General features: G+C 47.6%; 2 protein-coding genes across 3 annotated transcripts; both read left to right on the forward strand.

The window, feature by feature from the left end:
* The first annotated feature begins 12,358 nt into the window (after positions 1–12,358).
* LOC119307780 (subtilisin-like protease 4) lies at positions 12,359–14,921 on the forward strand. The gene is made up of 2 exons (XM_037583889.1): positions 12,359–12,626; positions 14,269–14,921. The coding sequence occupies exon 2, from the start codon at positions 14,309–14,311 to the stop codon at positions 14,813–14,815; it is 507 nt and encodes a 168-aa protein (XP_037439786.1). The 5' UTR covers positions 12,359–12,626; positions 14,269–14,308; the 3' UTR covers positions 14,816–14,921.
* Positions 14,922–17,270: 2,349 nt separating this feature from the next.
* On the forward strand, positions 17,271–24,373 carry LOC119282609. Of its 2 annotated transcripts, none has more exons than XR_005138802.1 (2): positions 17,271–17,714; positions 24,129–24,373. XR_005138802.1 is itself a non-coding variant. In XM_037562781.1 (2 exons), the coding sequence occupies exons 1-2, from the start codon at positions 19,208–19,210 to the stop codon at positions 24,146–24,148; spliced, it is 1,029 nt and encodes a 342-aa protein (XP_037418678.1). In that variant the 5' UTR covers positions 17,271–19,207; the 3' UTR covers positions 24,149–24,373. The 2 variants fall into 2 exon arrangements, 1 of the variants encoding a protein (XP_037418678.1); XM_037562781.1 differs by having other exon boundaries at positions 17,271–20,216.
* The last annotated feature ends 94 nt before the right edge of the window (positions 24,374–24,467 follow it).

The raw sequence follows: 24,467 nt of genomic DNA on the forward strand, positions 1-24,467 counted from the left end.
GCGCTTCTTCAGGGGAGCACTGTCAAACTCAGGAAGGCCGATCCGGACAGGATCCGACAGCGGGACGTCCTCTATATAAAACCATTCCGAAGGCCAGTCCTCGGATGCCTTCTTTGGGGTTCCGGATATATATCCGGTCCCGGTGATGCGCCACACTTCGGCTCCGCCCACTTGATATATTGACCCCTTCCGAGAACGGGGCACAAGGCAGAACAGCTTCTTCCACAGCGCGAAATGAGCCTCGCAGCCCAAAAACAGCTCACAAAGGGCTACGAAGCCCGCGATATGCAATATGGAGGCAGGCGTGAGGTTGTGCAACTGGAGGCCGTAGAACTCCAGGAGCCCCCGGAGAAACGGATGAATTGGAAATTCGATCCCTCTTATTAAATAAGGGACAAGGCATACCCGCTCTCCTTTGGAGGGATTGGGGACGCTCTCCGCTTGCTCTCCGCCATTATAGGTGGCAAGCCCGGCTCGAACCGGGACCATGTAGGCCGGGGGGAGAAATCCCTTGGTCTGGAGCGTCACTAGCTCGCTGTGCGGGATGGAGCATCTCTCCCAATCTCCAGGCTAAGTGCTGGAAGGGCGAGAGGAGGAGCCGCGACGGCCAGCCATGATGGAATGGACCTCTGTCGGATACGCTCTGATGAATGCTCGCAGGGGGGGAGATGGTGTGATTTGGATCCAAATCCTCGTCCCTTTAAATAGGCAGCTGATTTACACGACTAGGGGGGTAAATGTAAAAACACCCTGGCTTTTCGTATTCGTTTGCCACGTGGAAGACGGCCATTATTGGGCGTAGAAGCCAAGGAGCGCAACATTCACAAGAAACCGGACACTATTCAACAGGTACACGGAATTTGGAGGAGAACCCGCCTTGCAATGCCGAATACAATCTGCGCGCCGGACTCATCGTCATTGAAGCCTGGTTCGGGGGCTATTGAGGGAGTCCTGTATTAGGGGGTGTCCGGATAGCCGGACTATACCTTTGGTCGGACTCTTGGACTATGAAGATACAAGATTGAAGACTTCGTCCCGTGTCCGGATGGGACTTTCCTTGGCGTGGAAGGCAAGCTTGGCAATACGGATATGAAGATCTCCTACCATTGTAACCGACTCTGTGTAACCCTAGCCCTCTCCGGTGTCTATATAAACCGGAGGTTTTAGTCCGTAGGACGAACAACAATCATACCATAGGCTAGCTTCTAGGGTTTAGCCTCCTTGATCTCGTGGTAGATCTACTCTTGTACTACCCATATCATCAATATTAGTTAAGCAGGAGTAGGGTTTTACCTCCATCGAGAGGGCCCGAACCTAGGTAAAAACATCATGTCCCTTGTCTCCTGTTACCATCCTCCTAGACGCACAGTTCGGGACCCCCTACCCGAGATCCGCCGGTTTTGACACCGACAAAGGGTCTCGCCGTAGCATGCTGCCATCCCCGGCAAGGATCTTGCTAGGGGTCTGGTGGCCTTCCTCGGCAAGGATCTTGCCGAGAATCGTCGTCTTCTAATCCTCATCTGATCTTGAATATGTCTTCACAAAGATCTTCATGCCACCACAGAGGTGCCTTCCCGAGCCCTGGCCCCACGCTGATGATGGTGCTGGGGGCCATGGGCTCAAGGGTGGCTCGCTCTGTTGGTGCCGGGCGAGCTGTCCCGGCAAGGGTCTTGTCAGGGCCGCTGAGGCCGCCCGGCAAGGGTCTTGCCGGGGGAACCTGCTTCGTCCCTCTAATCTTTGTGGTCTTGGCCTTGGCGTTGCTTTGATTGTCTTGGGCTTCGGTCTTACCTTGGCTCACCTTCCTCGTTCTGCTTGGTGTGGCCGTGGGCGCGGCTCTGACTGCCCGTGCACGGGTAAAGGGGTACAAAAATGTGCCCCTATTTTTGTACATCGACACACGAGGTAGGGTGGCGCGCCCACCCCCCAGGGCACGCCCTCCACCCTCGTGGGCCCCCTGTTGCTCCACCGACGTACTCCTTCCTCCTATATATACCTACATACCCCCAAACGATCATATGCGGAGCCAAAAACCTAATTCCACCGCTACAACCTTTTGTACCCACGAGATCCCATCTTGGGGCCTGTTCTGGAGCTCCGCCGGAGGGGGCATCCATCATGGAGGGCTTCTACATCAACACCATAGCCTCTCCGATGAAGTGTGAGTAGTTTACCTCAGACCTTCGGGTCCATAGTTAGTAGCTAGATGGCTTCTTCTCTCTTTTTGGATCTCAATACAATGTTCTCCCCCTCTCTTGTGGAGATCTATTCGATGTAATCTTCTTTTTGCGGTGTGTTTGTTGAGACCGATGAATTGTGGGTTTATGATCAAGATTATCTATGAACAATATTTGAATCTTCTCTGAATTCTTTTATGTATGATTGGTTATCTTTGCAAGTCTCTTCGAATTATCAGTTTGGTTTGGCCTACTAGATTGATCTTTCCTGCAATGGGAGAAGTGCTTAGCTTTGGGTTCAATCTTGCGGTGTCCTTTCCCAATGACAGCAGGGGCAGCAAGGCACATATTGTATTGTTGCCATCAAGGATAACAAGATGGGTTTTTATCATATTGCATGAATTTATCCCTCTACATCATGTCATCTTGCTTAAGGCGTTACTCTGTTTTCATGAACTTAATACTCTAGATGCATGCTGGATAGCGGTCGATGAGTGGAGTAATAGTAGTAGATGCAGGCAGGAGTCGGTCTACTTGTCTCGGACGTGATGCCTATATACATGATCATACCTAGATATTCTCATAACTATGCTCAATTCTGTCAATTGCTCAACAGTAATTCGTTCACCCACCGTAAAATACTTATGCTCTTGAGAGAAGCCACTAGTGAAACCTATGGCCCCCGGGTCTATCTCATCATATTAATCTTCCAACACTTTATTATTGCCTTTGCTTTGTTACTTTGCTTTTATTTTACTTTGCATCTTCATTATAAAAATACCAAAAATATTATCTATCATCTTTATTAGATCTCACTCCCGTAAGTGACCATGAAGGGATTGACAACTCCTTATCGCGTTGGTTGCGAGGATTTATTTGTATTGTGCAGGTGCGAGGGACTTGCGCGTAGCCTCCTACTGGATTGATACCTTGGTTCTCAAAAACTGAGGGAAATACTTACGCTACTTTGCTGCATCACCCTTTCCTCTTCAAGGGAAAACCAACGAGTGCTCAAGAGGTAGCAGGTGGTGGTTTTATTTTATAGAAATTATTGATCTCTCATGCTTCACTTATATTATTTTGAGAGTCTTTTAAAACAGCATTGTAATTTGCTTTGGCTATAAAATTAGTCCTAATATGATGAACATCCAAGATGGGTATAATAAAAACTATCATATAAAGTGCATAGAATACTATGAGAAGTTTGATACTTGATAATTGTTTTGAGATATGAAGATGGTGATATTAGAGTCATGCTAGTTGAGTAGTTGTGAATTTGAGAAATACTTGTTCTAAAGTTTGTGATTCCCGTAGCATGCACGTATGGTGAACCGTTATGTGATGAAGTCGGAGCATGATTTATTTATTGATTGTCTTCCTTATGAGTGGTGGTCAGGGACGAGCGATGGTATTTTCCTACCAATCTATCCCCCTAGGAGCATGCGCGTAGTACTTCGTTTTGATAACTAATAGATTTTTGCAATAGTATGTGAGTTCTTTATGACTAATGTTGAGTCCATTGATTATACGCACTCTCACCCTTGCACTATTGCTAGCCTCTCTAATACCGTGCATCCAGCTCGCTTGCTCACGAAGACCTAGGGCATTTTGAGGAAGACCATCATTGGAATATACGCCTAGTTGATGTGAGACTATCTTCTTCTTTTTTGTCTTCTCCACAACCACCATTCTATTCCACATATAGTGCTATGTCCATGGCTCACGCTCATGTATTGCGTGAAGATTGAAAAAGTTTGAGAACATCAAAAGTATGAAACAATTGCTTGGCTTGTCATCAGGGTTGTGCATGATTTAAATATTTTGTGCGATGAAGATAGAGCATAGCCAGACTATATGATTTTGTAGGGATAACTTTCTTTGGCCATGTTATTTTGAGAAGACATGATTGCTTTGTTAGTATGCTTGAAGTATTATTATTTTTATATCAATATTAAACTTTTATCTTGAATCTTTCGGATCTGAACATTCATGCCACAATAAAGAAAATTACATTGAAAATTATGCTAGGTAGCATTCCACATAAAAAATTCTATTTTTATCATTTACCTACTCGAGGACGAGCAGGAATTAACCTTGGGGATGCTTGATACGTCTCCAACGTATCTATAATTTTTTATTGTTCCATGCTATTATATTATCTGTTTAGGATGTTTAATGAGCTTTATTATGCACTTTTATATTATTTTTGGGACTAACCTACTAACCAAAGGCCCAGTGCAAATTGATGTTTTTTTGCCTATTTCAGTGTTTCGCAGAAAAGGAATATTAAACGGAATCCAAACGGAATGAAACCTTCAGGAGAGTTATTTTTGGAACAAACGCAATCTAGGAGACTTGGAGTGGACATCAAGGAAGCAACGAGGCGGCCACGAGGCAGGGAGGCGCGCCCCCACCCTCATGGGCCCCTCGTGGCTCCACCGACCTACATTCTTCACCTATATATACTCATATACCCCGAAAACATCCGAGAGCACCACGAAACCCTATTTCCACCGCTGCAACCTTCTGTACCCGTGAGATCCCATCTTGGGGCCTTTTCTGGCGCTCCGCCGGAGGGGGAATCAATCACGGAGGGCTTCTACATCAACACCATAGCCTCTCCGATGATGTGTGAGTAGTTTACCACAGACCTTCGGGTCCATAATTATTAGCTAGATGGCTTCTTCTCTCTCTTTGGATCTCAATACAAAGTTCTCCTCGATTCTCTTGGAGATCTATTCGATGTAATTCTTTTTGCGGTGTGTTTGTCGAGATCCGATGAATTGTGGGTTTATGATCAAGATTATCTATGAACAATATTTGGTTCTTCTCTGAATTCTTATATGTATGATTTGATATCTTTGCAAGTCTCTTCGAATTATCAGTTTGGTTTGGCCTACTAGATTGATCTTTCTTACAATGGGAGAAGTGCTTAGCTTTGGATTCAATCTTGCGGTGTCCTTTCCCAGTGAAAGCAGGGGCAGCAAGGCACGTATAGTATTGTTGCCATCAAGGATAAAAAGATGGGATTTATATCATATTGCTTGAGTTTATCCCTCTACCTCACGTCATCTTTCCTAATGCGTTACTCTGTTCTTATGAACTTAATACTCTCGATGCATGCTGGATAGCGGTTGATGGGTGGAGTAATAGTAGTAGATGCAGAATCGTTTCGGTCTACTTGTCGCGGACGTGATGCCTATATACATGATCATGCCTAGATATTCTCATAACTATGCACTTTTCTATCAATTGGTCGACAGTAATTTGTTCACCCACCATAGAATTTGATATCTTGAGAGAGGCCACTAGTGAAACCTATGGCCCCCGGGTCTATTTTCCCTCATATAAGTTTCTGATCTATTTTATTTTGCAATCTTTACTTTCCAATCTATATCATAAAAATACCAAAAATATTTATCTTATTATCTCTATCAGATCTCACTTTTGCAAGTGGCCGTGAAGGGATTGACAACCCCTTTATCACGTTGGTTGCAAGGTTCTTATTTGTTTGTGCAGGTACAAGACGACTTGCGTGTAACCTCCTACTAGATTGATACCTTGGTTCTCAAAAACTGAGGGAAATACTTACACTACTTTGCTGCATCACCCTTTCCTCTTCAAGGGAAAACCAACACATACTCAAGAGGTAGCAGTCCTCGGGGAGCTCCTAGCGGTGGCGCATGATCTCATTATCTCGCTTGTGCCCGTCCTTGGGGACAAGCGACACCGGAATCAACTCGGGATTGAGGTGCCAATCCTCGACGAGGTAGTGGCCAGGGCACTAGGCACTTCCAATGATTCAGGCACAGCCGTCGGCAGACACGTCGGTCCTCCTCCTCCTCATGGTCCTGGGCCAGCGGCGCAAGTTGGAAGGCCCTTGTCACGGCTTTGGCCATGGGTGGTGTAGGGGATGGAGGTGGCTGTGTGCGGCGGCTTGAGGACCCCGCCTCGTGGTTGTTCTTACTTTTGCGGAACCAGCACGACATCGCGGCGGTGGTGGGCTAGGGTTCGCCGGTGAGGGAATGGAGTGGGTGCGGGCGGGGCGAGTGGGGAGATGAAGCGGGGACGTGGGACGCGTGGCTTTTAAATAAGACTGAGAGGGAGACGAGAGGGCGGTTGTGTCACTGACGGATGGGCCACCACTGTTTACCACGCGGACACGGCATGGTCCATCTCCTATCAGCGGCTACTCAAATCTAGCCGAGATTTGGGCTAGAAATGAGCACACATGGACAGAAATGAGACAACGACCCAAAAGTAGGCAGCCTCGTAGGGTCCTGGTTTTCAGCCTGACTGCTCAAAACGGACCTGTGCGGGGCAAATAAGCAGCCATGTATGAGATGTTCTAATAGAAAGATAGAGGTAGGATGAGGTGCAGCCTTGTAGGGCAGGCTAAAAGAAATGGATATAAATTAAATAAATATGAAAAGCAAACACGAAAAGACAACAATTGCCCAACTTACTAGTAAACCCCTCCTGCCCCCACGTGCGCCGCCACCAAAACCTGAGCGACCAGCCACCCAATTGGTAGGGTTTTTGCTCTTCCCTTCGCCCGCGGACGGCGCCGCTAATCGCAGGAAGGGAGGAAGGGGAAGGCCTGACGTAAGCAGCAGGCAAGAAGAAATGGCGCAGTCACTGGAGCTTCTGCTAATCCAGTTCCTGATGCCGGACAACGACGCATGGCGCCAGGCGGAGGAGCAGATCCAGCAGCTGGCCACCGTACTCCTCCGAAAGAAGATCACCTCCCATTGGACCAAGCTTCCACTGCACGCCAAGGCTTCCCTAAAGCAAGCACTCATTGACTCCATCACCCTCGACAACAGGTGCTTACTGCCCTAACTTTCCCCATGCTTCCCGCATCCTTTACAATTCGTCCACTGTTAGGTTGAGCTAGGATAGCCCAAGTTTTGTTAACTGCTTAACATTTCGTGCCTGTGAGTAACGATTCGCTGAACTGTTTGACCTAATGAGAACTGGAACCCTGTTGGGAGGACTTTTATGCTCTACAAAGTACAATTTTACTGTGATTGTAGTAAGTTGCAATACACCAAATCTGCTTGCAACTGATGGTTGCTCAACTACCGTTCCTCGTAATAATATTGTATTCATATGCTGGAATTCTGAATGAAAATGTTTTTTTGGGAAATGGACATACTTTTGTGTGACTATATTTGGAAAAATTGAATCACTAGAAAGACACAGCCGATTCTGTATGTCTTTGAAAGGAAAACAGTAGGAAACTATACTTAGACAGGAGAAAGTTGCATGTTCCCTGTTGTACCCGTGGTTGAATCGCACCACGTAGGCCCAGCGTGGGGGGTCCTTCGGGCATCCCCACGTCAATGCCAATACATTATGTTCCAAATTCTAGAATAAATGTGTTCTGAAATTTCTACGTCTGGTGGAAAAATTACCATAGGTGAGGGCTAAGAGCATCTCCAGTCGCGCCCCCATTGCCCCCCCAAAGCCCTTTGGGGCGCGCCTGACGAAAAATGTCGCCCAGTCGCGCACCCCATTGAGCCTTCTCGTCCAGCACACACAGCCCAACCGCGTCACGTGGGGGACACATCGGGGCCTCCGAACGACTCGCGCGACGCGTGGGGCTGCCTTTTCATAGACACAGAAAAACCCTCATATCCCAGCCCTTGTCCCCTCCCCCATGCACCGCCCTTTCTCCTTTTCCCGCTGCTCCCTTTCCCGCCCCTTCCATCTCCCCATCGCCGCCATGCCGCTGAAGGCAGTGAAGGCGAAGGCGACCAGCACCCTCGGCGCCAAGTGCCGCATGATGACCCACAAGTGTAGGGGATCTATCGTAGCTTTTTCAATAAGTAAGAGTGTCGAACCCGACGAGGAGCAGAAGGTGTTGATAAATAGATTTGAATAAGGTTTCACTGTAAACACTAGAAAGTAAATGTTTAGGGATTTTTGTATTAAGGAGTAAAGCAATAACAAGTAAATAACAATGAAAGTAAAAAGTTGCTGCAAGTGGCTGATACGTTGCGAATGTATCTATAATTTTTGATGCTCCATGCTTGTTTTCTACATGTTTCTCCCTATGTTTTCATAAGTTTTCTATATTTTATTGGACTAACCTATTAACAAGATGCCCAGTGCCAGTTCCTGTTTATTTGTTGGTGCATTCCAGAAATAGGTCCAAAATCAAAGTTCTCAGAAAATCTGAAAAAATTCCAGTAGGCCTAACTCCCCGAAAAACTCCAGGAGCCAGAAGGGCAGCCTAAAGTGGGGCCCAGGGCCCCCAGGGGTCAACAGGCGCCCCCCTTGGCTGCGCCTGATGGTCACTTGGAGGCCCCGGGCACCCCCTCGCGCCGCCTCTTCACCTATAAGTTCACTCTTGACCAAAAATGGAGGAACCCCGACGATTTTTCCAGAAACGAGTCTGAGCTCCGACGCCATCGAAAACCCTAATTTGGGGGACAGAAGTCTCTGTTCTGGCACCCTGCTGGGACGGGGAAGTGCCCCCGGAACCATCTCCATCGACTGTTCTGCCTCCGTGATGCTCCGTGAGTAGTTCCCCATGGACTATGGGTTCATAGCAGTAGCTAGGCGGTACTCTCTCCTCTATGTTGATCAATACAATGTTCTCATGAGCTGTAATGACCTGTAGTTCTGAGAATAGAAAGGGGTTAAGTATAATATGTGCATTTGCATTTCATGCATCTGAAAATGCGGGTAAATTTCGCGTGTTAATTTAAGCAATGCAAAGTGATCGAGGTTTCTCTTTGATTTATGAGTTAGATCTAGGTCATCAATGAGAGTGTGTCAAACTCCGATATGATCTTTATAGCAATAGCTAGTAAAGTTGAATCGTCTGTGGAGTCATTTGAAAATTTGACAATGACTTATCTTAATTCTCTACACTTGAGCACAATTCAACCACAGGACAATATATTGTTCTGATAGATTCTAAACCAGCCACATATATTTTGATCATACATAAGATCCTATTTCCACAATCTAAACCTTACATCTTTTTAGAACATTTCAAGTGGAACCCAATACATGGTCCAATTTCCATTTGATACATCTTTCAAACAAAACAAAAATGGATTAGGACATAAGTCTGAACTCACAAGATGGTATTGGTCAAACAAATCAACTTATAATCTTTTATGAAATATGTACATATCTCAAAACAATAAAGAGAAGAATATAAAGTAACAACACAAAACTCTGAGAAAACAATCTAACACTATGACTTAAAACATCAAATCCCAATAACATTTATATGCTCATTGTCTCATTCAACATACACAAATGAGCATATGATATCTCAATACAATAGGAACCAATTGATCAACTTATTATCTTAAGTCATCATTCCATAAGCATTACACATTTCCATCCAAATTCAATCTTCAACAACTAAAGTATCTTTGGATACAACTAATGGAATAATAACAGGTTATAATCTTTATAAGGGGAGTTGAATTGAAAGTGAGGTAAAATCAATCATTGGTGAAATAAGTAGATATCTTATGGGAAAGAAAATAATAAGTACATGGAAAAAGAATAAAAGCTTAACTAAATCTTAATCAAGATCTTGTTACTTTGTCTAGACCATCTTATCTTCTTATCTCTCAATATTATTGAAGTCATCCTACAAGAGAAGGAACCTACATGAAAGGTGGAACTACAACAAGAAGATGGGCAGAAGGATTCTTTAGGTTGATCTACAAGTACTATTCCAATCCATCATAGAGTATTTGGAAACTCTTATATCAAAATCTATTCTTCTTAAACCATTAGAAATAGTGTGACATCTCAATGTTAGTGCTATATAGAAGTAGTTTGGTAACAAGTCTTGCAACCTTGTTAACAAATCACCTTTGTATGCTCTAACAATTGAATGTCATACACAAATAAACACAAGGTTAGATAACCTAGTATATCTCATCCATTTGTATATGAAAAGTAATTTGGAGACAAGTCTTGCAAACTTGTTAACAAATTCTTCTATATGCATAGGGCAAATTGATGTCATAAAATACACCCACATTCTTTTATAATCATCTAGGAGAAATCTTTGTTTGAGTAATGGGTTGTCTTCACCACAAGGGTGATGCAATTGAGGTTGGAATCAAAGAAAGGACATCAAGAAGTTATCTCAGGTCCAGGGATTTGCTAGAGAGATCAATACCAAAGTAAAAGGCCACAATGGACTATGGATCATTAGGATCATTTTGATTCAAATAGGAAACTATGATAAGATACAACCATGATCCATATAAGGGAAAGAATAACAATGAGGACATAGCAAATCACAATATAACTTAGGAAACATATTCAAGTTTCTAAATAAGAAAGTTATATGGAGAATTATGGTATTACTCCAAGGATATGAATTCCAATGAGTAAGTAAAGCCAAATCATAAAGCCACATAATTACCAACCATAACTTGAATGGCATAATATAACCCTCACATTTTGTGAGTGGTCAAGTCTCATAAGAGAGCACTTCACAAGTTCATCTTGTGACAAAGGTCATTTGGCTTGCTCCTGAGTTCTTTCTCAAGAAAAGATAAATTTGGACATGTGGATAATAGAATCACATGGGCTGCCTAGTCACCAGTTGTTCTAACAATTTGCTTCCACACACTCAAGTAACAAGTTCCTATCAAAGAGGAGTGCATCAACTTGTTCAACATTAGGATGAGTTATGGAATTAAGAGATATTATATTCTCATCATTTTACTCATCCATTTTGCCATAACACCTGATCACAGGCAGGACAATTGTAAATTATGCATCCACTGACATCTGATCATGTTTTCACATGATTTAGTTGTCAAGTACCACAAACCAAAGCCACTGTGATAATATATCATGTTGGCAAGTAATTGAATGAAAACAGTGGGAAGACTTTTGTAGTCATCATAGGGAGCAAATTAAGTAAATATTGTTGGACAACAATTTAGTGTTGCCCAGGAGTTAATAAAGCACTCAATCTGTAGCATTCCAAAAACTACAAGTAGTCACAAATAAATAATTATAGCAATATGTTTTCATGTTGCTAATCATATATAACAAAAAGTGATTAAGGTTACACCTTTCAAAATGAGAGACAAATCCATAACACTAGTTGAAACCTTTATATAAATTGATGTCCACAAGTGGTGGCAAATCCATTTATTTCCCAAAGTCATTTAGATTCCAAGTATAGAACTCATTAGTGGTTAACCATGATTTCAATGCATAAAACTTTACTAAGAAGTTTTACAAATTATTTTCTAAATCCATTGTAGTTAAAATGTCCAATTAAAAATGTTCAACATACAATTTTGGCAATAACATGTTTGTTGTGTTATGCTAGTATCATAGCATGTAAGAAAGAGTTGTGCAATTCATTTGAAATCTAAATTTAGAGAAAATAACAATTTGTCACAAATAAATAAAAGGGCAATGTAATTTCATGTTTCTAAAATCATTGAGCAACAAAAATAGAGGTGTTAAGTCTCACATTTCCAAATGTGAAATAAACCCAATAGGCCAAAATTCAATTTAAATGGTGAAGAAATTTAAATATAGAGAAAATAACAAAAAAAATCACTTAATTGAGCATCCTAAGTTCAAAATTCAAAACTTGCTAAAAATTGAAAAACCAAAACATGGTGAGCTTGGAAATTTGATAAGGAATTCAAATCTTATTTTTAATAATTTTTATTATTGCAAATAGGCCCTGAAAACATCTGTTTTCTATTCTGTTTTAATGGCAGAAGGGCTTGTTTGTAATTTTCCGGAAGCTTGAGGGGGCTTCTATGAAAATTCATTTTTTCCCCGTCGATGGAAGCAGCTGCGTGGCCGCGCCGAGATCACTGTCGTTCCACGTCCTGCTTGCCGCCCTCGCCAGGAGAAGTACACCACGACGTCATTTCTTCTCTCTTTTTCCCTTTCTCTATTTCTTTCTACTGGGCGGAAACTCATTTCTCTTCCCTGCGGCCCATTTTTTTCTTCCTCTCCTTTTTCTTCCCCGTCCGGCCCACTTGGCCTTTCTCTCCCGCGCGACCCACCGCACCCTTGCCTCCATCGAACCGAACCCGGCCGTGCTGTACGAGTCCGCCTCGGCGTGAGCGCCCCGGAGACCCTAGGGCTCTACGCCTATAAAAGTTGGGCCCCGTGCTCCCGTATCTCCCGCATCTGCCGCAACCGATTCCTCGCGCCGCATCCGATCCCGCCGCCCCGCGCCGAAACCCTAGCCGCCGCCGCCCTCCATTGACGCGCCAAGTCGAGCTCGAAGCCTCGCCTCCCAGAGCCGCCTTGTCCGTCGCCAAGCAGCCCAGAAGCAATCCCGGAGCCGCCGCATCCCGTTTGGGCCGAAACCGACGCGTCCCCGGCTCCGGAACCAACTCCTCGCTCTACTCCGACGACCTCCATCCCTCTCCTCCGACGAACGGCATCTCCCGGACCTCCCCGACGTGTTTACGTCCCAGGGTAATGATCTCCTCGAGCTCCTCTTCGATTTGTTCCAACGCCGGCAAGGATCCGAGCACTGCAGCGTTAGCGCCCCTCTACTCAGTATTTCCAATAAGAGGATCTCTTTGGCACTCGAAAACAGCCCGACCCCGCGTCGACACGGGGGAAACCCTACCCACGCCGCCGCCGGGAACCTCCCCCGCCCCTCCTCGCTTTGCCGCCGTCGGAGGGATTGCCGGCGAAGCTGTGCCGAGCTCCGGGATGGTGGCGGCGGGGCAGATCCGTTCCTCCCGCTGCGCCCCTCCACCTCCACCCCGAGGTCCACTCTGGTGCGGCTCGGGATGATCCTCTCCGACGGCTGCTTCCCGTCCCGCTATTCCGGTCGTTCGTCGGCGCTGGCATAGCCCCCTGCTCCAGCCACTTCCCTCTGCCATCCTCTGGTCGTCCAGTTCCCCTCCAACTCCGGGTCACCGTCCCTCAGGTCCATCTTCCCCCGCCAGATCCATCTCCTCTGCGGAGCTGCCGGATTCAGCCCTGTTCGGCGCTGCTGCGGCCCCCCGTCCAAACCCATCCCGCCCGGCTGCACCTTCTCCAGCCACCAGCGTCGCCTTTCCTGGTGGCTCGCTGATTTGTAGCTTGGCGCGCGTCTGCGGTGGAGTTCCAGCTTCGTCCTCCGGCTGCCTGCTTCCCCTACCAGCCACCAGCCTCTGGTGTGTGCTGCGGCCGGGCCTTGGCCTGGTTCCGGCGCCTTTCCCGGCGGCACGGCCCATCCTCCTCTTCGGGATGGCCATTTTGTGCTGGTGGCGGAAGTCTGGGTCTTCTGCCCAGATCAGCGAGGGGGGTGCCGAGTGGTGGTGGGTCTTGTGGGCTTGTCTCGCCTTCCTGTGGTGGCTGCTCCAGCCAGCATGTTGTCATGTCCGCGTCTCTGACTCCGACGACTTCTTTGGAAAAGCCCTGCTCAGCTTGCCCATGCTGGTAGGGTAGTGGCGACACCTGAGGGTGCCGTCCCTTTTTTGAAGGCGCTACCATGGCCTCTCTACCGTGCCCCTTGAGCGCCAGGGGAAACCCTTGGTCCGGTTCACCGGATTGAACAGCGACGGCTTCATGATGTCGCATCCTTCGTGAAGGCGTTGTCATGCGGCATTGGATTGTGATGTTGGACACCGTGCTTGGTCTATCTGCTTCCCAGGGCGTGGGCTATCATGGCGCAATGTACGAAATCACTGGCACTTCCTTGAGCGCTTCCTCCTCCGACATGGCCGAGTCCTGCATCCTACTTGCCAACTCCTCTAGGCGCATAAGGTGGGAGTATGTTGATTTGGTCTGTGTTGGGGTGGTGGCCGCGTGATGGAGGTGTCATGTGTTGGTCGTGACGCGGTTTGTGTGCATGTGTGCTTCTCTTTGCCGTCCGTGGCTAGTGTTTCGGTTGGATGTGTAGCTTGTTAGTGCTCTGCTGTAACTGTTCTCCTCTACCTATCAATGAAATGATACGCAATTCTTTGCGTATTCGCGAAAAAAAGTATTTCCAATAAGAAAACTAATTCCAGAAAATAAATATAAATCCTGAACTTTGCAGAATAGCCCCTGGGTTTATTTTAAATAATACTACTTTAGCCCTCTGTTTAACATTTTAGACCTTTAACTTAACATTTTAGCACAGGCCGTTACCAATCTTCCACTGCTCCCGCTTGCCCGCAGCCATGGCGAGCAGCTTCGCGCTGCTGCTGCTCCTCCTGGCGGCGGTCGCGTCCACGATCGCCGAGCTGGACGAGAGGGAGCCGCACATCGATCCAGCGTCCACCATCGCCGAGCTGTTGAATGCGGCAGTCACGTCCACCACCGCCGAGCTCGATGATGTCGAGCCAGCCGACTGCGACGGCTACAGGACTTACATCGTCATGCTCGAGCCACTAGAAGGAGGCCAAGATGCTGATGTTGATGCTGCCAGAGCGTGGCACCGCTCCTTCCTGCCATCGTCGACGACGGCACAAGGCAAGCCGAGGCTGCTCTATTCCTACCGGACCGTCTTCACCGGCTTCGCCGCGTGGCTGACGGATGAGGAGCTCAAGGAGAAGGAGGTCTCCGCCAAGCCAGGCTTCGTCCGCTCCTTCGACAACAACATCTACCGCGGGCAGATGACGCCGACGCCGACGTCGGTGTCGTTCGTGGACCTGTCGAACCATATTGGGGAGTCCCCGGATAACTGACCTGGTGTCGGCGGATACTTGCCTTTGGACATGGACAACAGGCACGTCTGTTAACGTATATACTAGAAGGAAATGACCGCGCGTTGCCGCGTCCGGTCTAATACAATCGACGATAAATAAATAATGTTTTTTAGTGAAAATGTATAAATATAGTACATATAATGAAAACAGTAGTACCACTAGCTCACTCTCTTGCAAAACGATCACTGAGACATACTCACATAAATATAGAGAAGTAAAGAAAGAAACATGATTATGTGAGTTGTAGCAAGAATATGACTACACCACTCAAGGGATAGAACACAGGACCCTGTAAAAAAAGTTTAAGCTCTTAGATACTTAGACAATTAAAATACGACCAGAATTATGAAATGTCATGAAAGGTAAATTGTGTACATGGTTCTATGAAGATTCCAACAAAAGAATTGAACAAATTTCCGACAATATGTAGACAATGTACGACATATATGATGAGCATTGCAAACTCAAGAAATGATTATTCATGACTTGATTAGCCATCGAGACAAGGTCACATATTTATTGTAATGAAATCAAATAGACTTTTCTGCATTAGTTATTCCACAGTCAGTAATAGTTGGTATAATTATGTCCTGAGAAATTCAATCAATTCGATCGAGTACAAATACTATGTAAATGTAAGAATATTCTGCCAATAAATACTAAATAATGCACACACAAAATAGAGCAAGGTGAGATCTTAAATGGTTTATATGCCATTTTTAATCTGAGAATCAGATCCATATTACATAAAATAAAATGTAAACAAAAATAAATGGCATGAATACCACCAATAATTTTGAGTATATATCTAATTGCAGAAATGGCCATCTCTAAACATTTAGTTTTTCATCTTCACTGTACTTCACATGCTATTTTATCATTGTACAATCATGACTTTTCTGCACTCTAACGACTTCAGATGAGGCTAGACACACATAGCTCCTTTTCAGTTGATGCATCCAACCATCTACCAAATAAACACACACACTTGCTTACATAATACATTCTCTTAGTATTAATGACATGTAAGCAAATAAAGTGTAGAGAAAAGGTTCACAAATAAATACACACATGATCTTTTATCAGTTTATAAAGTGTAGAGAAAAGGTTCACAAATAAATACTCACATGATCTTTTTATCAGTAATTAGGTGGCATCCGACAAAATGCGTCTAACTCATCATACCACCCTCGTTCACCATCGAATTGTTCCTCACGGTATCAATCGCGGCTGCCACCATCACCGAGTCGAGCAACACTAACAGCAACAGCGGCATCCGCGACTGATGCGAGAGTTGACATGGGTATCACGTGCAATTATTGTGTGAGATGTAGGTAGTAAACCTCACGGGCCAGCATTGGGTGGCCACAAAAATATGCATCGACGGGGAGCTTACGTGGCTTGCAAGTTAACAATGGACTTGAGAGGCGACATTGGAAATGGAGGGGCTCCGTATTCCAAGGGGCTTAATGGAGCCATATGAGTGTGCGAAGAGGTGGGTAAAATTTCAGTGAAACGAATGTTTTTGGTAGAATACAGATCGAGGGAAGCGGAGGGAGAGAAATGATGCTGTGTGGTTTAGCCCGCGTGATGCTATGGTGGGCGCTGGCGGCAGAGAAAGGATAAGTGAGAGAGTTGTCAGAAATTACCTGTAACTTTGAGCTCACCACATTTTCTTTTTCTAGAAAAAATGAAACGACATGTCTAAGTTTCATTATTTGGCCAATAAAGCATACAACTATATATATATATATATATATATATATATAGATATAGATATAGATATAGATATAGATATAGATATAGATATATATAGATATAGATATATATATAGACACACACACACACATGTGTATGTATTCAACTTATTTTTTTGTAGTTGTGAACTATAGATGGGGTCCATGATCCACCATGGTGTAGTATAAAGATTAGTATTTAACTAAATGATATCAAAGTGGGGTCCATTTTGATGTGGACATGTGAAGTAAGGAAAAGGCAAGAATTATAGGGAGCTTAGTATTTGTAGAGATTTATAAACAGAAACAGCAGCACGGCATATGTTTTATTCTATCAGCTTCCACATCTGAAAGCTGCACATTTTCAAACACATACTTATCCTCTCCAATTTCAGTTTAATTTCAAAGCAACTTTGGGTTTAGATTGCAAGACATCAAGAGGATCTTTGTAAGAGCAGGAACACCCATCTTCATCTTCTTTTTCTTTCTTTTTTCGTTATGTGTGTCCATCAAATGGATGGGTAATGCATCATCAAAGTTCTCCAATGGGGAGCGTTGCATCTTGATTTCGTTGAGCTGGGACTTTTGCTGCTGTCTGTCCAATATAGATGTAGGGATTGGGAGTGAAAAAAAGGAGATGTCTTCACCTAGAGTTCTGTCAGCTGAGCACTGATCCTTTCGGTGGTAATTCCTTTTGGTGGTAATTCTAATTCGCAGTTGGATGCCCCCGGAGGATGGCTCTCCCGTCTCCCTCCTCTCCCTCTCTCCCTAGGCGCTCTCCATCCACCCCCGCCTCTCCATCCCCCTCCCCGTCACCGGTGGCGTGGCCCGGGCGTCTTCCCCTCCCCTCGCTGATGCGACCCTCCCCCTCCCCCCTGCATGCGTGCCGGTGTTGTCTTCTCCTCCTCCTTCTCCTCTACCCGTGTTGGGATCTCGCTTTTGGGCTCTCGCCTCCGATGAGGACGAGCCGTGGTCTGCTCCTTCCTCCCCCTGCTGCTCGCCGGCGGGTCCGGGGCGGTCGGCGGCCCTCCCTCCTGCGCCCCGCCCCCGCAAGTTTGCTCCTGGTGGGAAGGGTCGGCCTTGGGCTGCTGCAGTGCCCGATGATGGCTGGATCCGGGTTTCTCGCCGTCGGTGCAAGTTTGGTAAGAGTTCGGTTGTTCTTCCTGGTTTGGGGATTCTGGGAGCCGCCCCTGATGGGGAGCTTGGTGGCTCTCCCCATCATCCTCTTCCTCCTGTGGTGATTCCCCGTCTGCCGCGCCGCCAGCGGCGGTGCTCCCGGGGCGGTTGGTGCCGCCGGTGTCGCTTGACCTAGATCTGGTGGTCACTCCGTTGGGTAATGGGCCGCTAGCTGGGCCCTCTGGTGGGCTTGTTGGGCCGCTCGCTGCTGCCCCACCAGGTGGGACCTCTTTCCCCCCGCTTTCGTCTGTCGTCGATTTTCCCCCTCTAGCATCTACTGGCCCAGTTAGGGTCCCCGCTGTGTTGCCTGCTCCTTCCGCTTCGGTGGCCCATTCAGCCCGTCGGGCCCAGGTGGGCACGGCGTCGACCGGCTACTTATGGATTCCCCATGGTTCCTCCCCCCTTTGCTAGGTTTTCCGGCTTCCGCTGCAGATTTGCGCCGCCACCGCTTTCCCATCCGCCGTCTCGTCAGATCTAGCCCTCCTCCTCCCCTTCTCCTCTCCTTTGCTGCGGTGCTCACCATGGACAAGTCTCGGGACTCGTCGTGCGAGGCTGTGTCGGGCAGTAAGCGGCCGCGCGAGGAGTCGCCTGCGTCTACGGTGGATCTGGAGCTCGAGGCCGAGCTCCGCTCTAAGCTGGAGGCGGAGCAAGCGGCCCGCGAGCAGGTGGCTCGGGACCGTGCGGCCTGGGCTGCGGGTCCGGATTGGTCACAGCGCTCGGAGCGGGGGCGCGCCCCTGGCTCTGGCCCTTCGCGTCCTGCTTCTGGTCCCTCTCCTCCTCCTGTGGTGGATCCATGGGAGGCGGCGGCGGCCTTCGGTGGTGGGGGTTCTTCCTCCTCGGGCTCCTTGCCTGTGCTTGGCGCGGGGCGCGGCGCGCCTGCCCCGGTGCGTTTCCCCCCTCCTCCTCGTCCGGCTAGTGCGGGTGTGGGGTCCCGCCCGCCGCCTCGGTCCTTCGTGGGGGCGGCGCGGTGCCCCTCGGTCCTCTCCCTGGATCTTCCTCCTCGCCGGTGGTTGGGGACGGGATCTTGCCTCCTCCTCCTTCGCTCCCGCATCCCCGCCCCTCCTCTGCCTCCCACAGCAATCCTTCTGCGCTCACCTGCTTCGCCTGCCACAAGCCCAATCACTTCCAATCTCGATGTACCAACCCTCCATTCTGCCTGATTTTCCGCTCTGATGGGCACCTCACGGTCAATTGCTCTAATAGACTGAAACCTCCCTCGCTCCTCTAGTTTGGTACTGGCCTCCCTGGTTGTGCCTTCTTTGGTTTTGATAGTGATCTGCCTACTCTGGAGGTGGCCCCCTCGCTTTCGAATGCGGCTATTATTTCTGTGAAGGACCAGAAGATCTCTCCCCAGACTTTACTCGATGGGCTCCGGATCTCGGACGAGGCTGGATGGGATTGGCAAGTGGCCCAGATTTCTGATCATGAGTTTTCAGTTGTGTTCCCTTCCAAGGAGTGCATGTGGATGATCGCTTCTTGTACTAGCTTCACCCTTCCCCTCAACCAACTGGTCATCTCGGTCAAGCCGGCAACTTGCAATGGTACGGTGGTTGGCCCTCTTTCTCAGGTCTGGGTTTTGATTGATGATTTACCAGCTGGGCTCCGCTCTTCTGCCTTTCTCATGGTGGTGGGGGTTCTAATTGGGAAGCCCGTGGAGGTGGATTTGGAATCTCTGAATAAGGTTGGCCCCGCTAGGATGAAGATTTGGTGTCTGGATTCGGGTCGTGTTCATGGATCGGTCGATGTTTTTCCCTCCCCCGGCGGTATCAGGCTCAGGGTGCGGGTGGAGGGGGCGGCTGCCTATCAACCCCCTCCTCCCCCTTCTCCTCCTTCTAATCCCATGGATAAACACGATAAGGACGAGGATGGATCGATGGGTGGTAATAACCAGAGTGATGGCTCCAATCTTCGTTTCACCCAATCTGAATGGGATGGCTTGGCTGAGTCTGAAAGGGAGCTGTTCCAGTCTCAAGATCCTTCTAGTGCTGCCCCTCGGCAGTCTTTGGCGATTCCTCCTACTGATTCCATGGTTGCTGCTCCTGATGTTGCTTCTCTGAAGATCCCGCCTGTGTCGGCTACCCCCAAGTCTGGTGCTTGCTCCAACCTCCCGGCTCGCCCGATCTCCCCCACCCGCTCCGGGATTGAGGATCTGCCTGCCTCCCCTGAGCGTGATGTGGTGGGTGCCCAGTCTCAGAGGAAGAAAAAGTCTTCGGTGCGCAAATTCTCAGCTAAGAGCAGGAATTCTCTGGGCTCAAAACAATCCATTACCGGTGTCTGCCGTCGTCTCGACAAGGATCCCGGGTCCATGTCTCGCTCTGGTCCATCTCCGGCTTCCCCCGTTCCTCGGGCGCAGGCGATTCGGTCGCCGGCGTCTACGGCCCGCAAAGGTTGGCGGGTGGCCAACTCGGGAGGCTCTGTTCTGCAGCGGGCGGAAAAGCGGGCTGCGGCGAAGGATCTTCCTACCCCAGGTATTCATCCCACTCATTTTGTTTGTTCTTCTCCGGTTCGGTTGGTTTTACCCTCTCTTTCAGACAATCATCTTTTAAAAATCATGTCGGATGTGGGTGTGGTGGTAGATTCTAATGTTGGTTCTCCTAGCTCTCTTCTTTCAATTATTCAGGCTAACGAGGCTACTCAGGCGGCCATTGCTAAAGCTAAAGAGGCCGTTGCCTCCGACGCTAATGTCTCTACTAATCCTTTGGCTCCGGAGGCGGGTGTGGGAGCTGGTAGTGGCCAGCCCCAGCCCTGTTCCTCCAGGAGGGGCACCTCTAAAAGAGTTAAAACCTGCGCGGCCCCTAGCAGGTCTAGTCTCCGCATTAAGAATCTGTCATATAAATGAAAGCCTTATTTTGGAATATTAGAGGGTTCGGCGCTAGGGGGCGTCGTGACCAAATAAAAGATATGATCTGCTCGAACTATATTGACTTTGTGGGGTTGGTTGAAACTTTTAAGGAATCCTTCTCCCCTAATGAACTTTCTGCCATCGTGGGTATGGACAGATTTGATTGGCATGTGTTACCTTCCTCGGGCCACTCGGGTGGGATCTTGATAGGCTCTAATAAAGACATTTTTTATGTTGTTGCTTATGACCATGGGATCTTTTGGGTTAGTGTTGTACTATGTCTTAAAGCGCCGAATACTCTAATGGAGGTTATCGTGGTATATGGGCCAGCTGATCACTCTATGTCTTCTCTGTTACTTAACGAACTTTCTGTGAAGATCGAATCCTGTAACCTCCCGATGGTTATCGGGGGTGATTTTAATCTCCTTCGCTACCCTTCTGATAAAAACAATGATATCTTCTCTTGGCCTTTGGTGAATGCTTTTAACGAGTTTATTAGCTCCAATGCTATTCGTGAACTTCCTCAGGTTTGAGCCCGCTTTACTTGGTCCAATCACCAGGTTAATCCTGTTAGATCTGTTCTTGATAGAGTGTTCATTTGTCCTAGGTGGGACTCCCTCTTTCCTAGGGCTTCCCTTGGTGCCAAATGCATTGTTGGGTCTGACCATACCCCTCTAATTGTTGACGACGGCTCTGTTAACCTTAGACCCCCGGCTAGATTTCAATTTGATGCCTCTTGGCTGCTCGTTGATGGTTTTGTTGATATGTTAGCCGAGAAGATATCCCACCTGCTCTCCTCTAATACGCGCTCTTTCGGTCCTCTGGATGATTGGCACTATTGCTCCTACAATCTGCGTAAATTTCTTAGAGGCTGATCTCGCAACCGTGCGGCGGAGGAGCGCCGCTCCAAGGATTTCCTCGAAACCCAAATCTTGGCCCTAGACTTTACTGCCGATTCTGCTGGGCTCTCCGAGGATGGGTGCTCTGTGAGGTATAACCTCGAGGCTGCCTTAATGCAGTTGCACCATCAGGCCGAGGTGTATTGGCACCAGCGGGGCACGCTCAATTGGACGCTAAAAGGCGATTCCCCCACTGCCTATTTCTTTGCCATTGGGAACGGTCAGAGGAGGCGTTGTGGCATCAACAATCTGATCATCAATGGTGTGCGGTCTTCGGACCAATCTGTTATTATGAATCACGTGCGGGACTTCTTCTCTACTTTGCTTGGGGCTAAACCTCCTTCGGGCCTCTCGATCTCCCCTTCTCTCTGGAACACGGGTTTAAAAGTATCGGCCGAGGACAATGCCTCGTTGATGATTCCCCTATCTGATCAAGAAATCTGGGATATAGTTAACTCTGCTAACCCGAATGCGGCCTCCGGGCCTGACGGCTTTTCTATCCCTTTCTTCCGAAAATTCTGGCCTCAGCTAAGGCAGCTGGTTTGCAGTGTCATACATGGCTTTTGCCTTGGTACTATCGATATTTCCCGCTTGAACTACGCCGTCATTACTCTGATCCCCAAGGTCAAGGGGGCTGAATTAATCTCTCAATTTCGTCCTATTGCTCTGATTAATAATTTTGCCAAATTCCCGGCTAAGGGCTTTGCTAACCGCCTTTCTCCTGTTGCTCATAGAGTTATTAGCCCCTTCCAATCTGCTTTCATTAAGGGTCGTTTTATTTTAGATGGTATTCTTTCCTTGCACGAAATTGTGCATGACCTGCACTCTCGGAGCTCTAAAGCGATTATTCTTAAGTTAGATTTTGAGAAAGCCCACGACTCGGTCGGTTGGTCTTTTCTTAAGCAGGTCCTGCTCGCGAAAGGTTTTGATGGCGCTTATGTGCATCGTATCATGCAGTTGGTTACTGGGGGCCACACTGCCGTTTCGGTGAATGGGCATATTAGTAATTTTTTGCCAATGGCAGGGGTCTCCGTCAAGGGGATCCTGCTTCCCCTGTTCTTTTTAACTTTGTGGCTGATGCCTTTTCTTGTATCCTCGCGAGGGCGACTCAATGCGGTCACATTAGTCCGGTGGTCTCTCATTTACTTCCCGAAGGGGTTTTTCACTTGCAGTATGCCGACGATACGATCATTATGGTTGAGCTGGATGATGCTTGTATTGCCAATTTGAAATTCATCCTTCTTTGCTTTGAAGCGGTCTCTGGCCTGAAGGTTAACTTCTCCAAAAGCGAGGTCCTAGTTACTGGTGTTGATGATGCGGAAGCCTTGCATGTGGCCAGGCTTCTTAACTGCTCTTTAGGTTCCTTTCCCTTCAAGTATTTGGGCCTCCCAATTTCCCCTCTTAAACTTCTTGCTAAGGACTTTGCTCCGGTTGTCGTTAAAGTGGGAAACAGGGTCCTTCCATGGCGCGGTAGATACAATACTAACGCTGGCAAGGTGGCTTTAATCAACTCCTGTCTTTCGTCCCTTCCTATGTTCCTTATGGGTTTTTATCTCCTTTCGGCTGGCATTCATGCTGGCTTTGACAAACACAGGGGTGCCTTTTATTGGAATGCTGCGGATAATAAACGGAAATATAGATTAGTCAAGTGGCAGCTTATGTGTCGGCCTAAGAACCTTGGGGGGTTAGGCATTATTAATACGATGGTGATGAACAAATGCTTATTAATTAAATGGTGGTGGAAAATTATGACTACTGGGGCTGATTCTCTTTGGTATTCTATCCTCAAGGCCAAGTATTTCCCTCAATCTAGCCCCTTGTTTGCGTCTGCTAGACGAGGGTCTCAATTCTGGAAGAACCTTGTCAAAGTCAGGCCTATTTTTTTGGAGCATGTTAAATTTATCGTGGGCAATGGTACGTCGGTTCGTATTTGGCGGAATTGGTGGTGCGGAGATGCTCCTCTGGCTGCTAAGTTCCCGGTTTTGTTTTCTTACTGTCCTAAGCCGGACATCTCCATCGCGGAGGTGGCGGATAATAATTGGGACCTGGCTTTTCGCCGCTCCCTATCTCCTGAAGAGTTGGAGGATTGGCAAAATCTTTCTGCCCTCTTCCCTGTGCTCTTGGAGGCGCCGGATTCTGTTGTTTGGCCTCATTCGTCTTCTGGCAGGTTTTCGGTCAAGTCGCTCTACTCTAGGCTTATCGGAGGTGCCCCCTCGAATAGATTCTCTAACATCTGGAAGTCCAAAGTGCCTCCTAAGATTAAGATATTTCTTTGGCAAGCTTTCAGAGGCCGCCTTCCTGCGGCTGACCAGATTCGCAAGCGCAATGGTCCAGGATCGGAATTTTGTCACCTCTGTGGTGCTCTGGAAAACACGGAACACATCTTTTTCCATTGTGTCTTGGCTAAGTTCGTTTGGAGCTGTGTCAGATCCTGGCTTCAGGTCTCTTGGAATCCCTCGTCCTTCTCTGAGCTTAGAACCCTAGCCAAGGTTCTGGTTGGGGTCACCAAGAGGGTGTTCTGGGTTGGCTTGGGTGCCTTATGTTGGGCTCTTTGGACTATTAGGAACAAGTTTACTATTGAACATATCTTTCCATCTAAACCTGCTGACGTTCTTTTCAAATCTTGTATCATATTGCAGCAGTGGAGATTATTGACTAAAGACGACGATCGGGATGCCCTGGACGTGCTCATCGCCAAAATTCGGGCTTCGTCATCCCTCTTCTCAGGGCTGGGCCCAAACGTCTGATCTATGTCGCGGTGGTTATATCCGTTTGGTGGTAGTCTTCTCTTTCCCTCCGGCCCGCGCGCCGTGTATGGCAGGGTGCCATGTATCGCTCTGAAACTTCTTTCGCTTGCTACAGGCTCTATGTTCGTTGGATTTGCGGTGTTTCGCTAACTGTTCGGGTTGTTCGGGTCTGTGACGCTGCCGTGTGGCTTTATTTATAAAGTCGGGCCAAGGCCTTTTTTCTAAAAAAAG

The sequence above is a fragment of the Triticum dicoccoides genome, chromosome 1A, assembly GCF_002162155.2.
Source record: "Triticum dicoccoides isolate Atlit2015 ecotype Zavitan chromosome 1A, WEW_v2.0, whole genome shotgun sequence".
NCBI lineage: Eukaryota > Viridiplantae > Streptophyta > Magnoliopsida > Poales > Poaceae > Triticum > Triticum dicoccoides.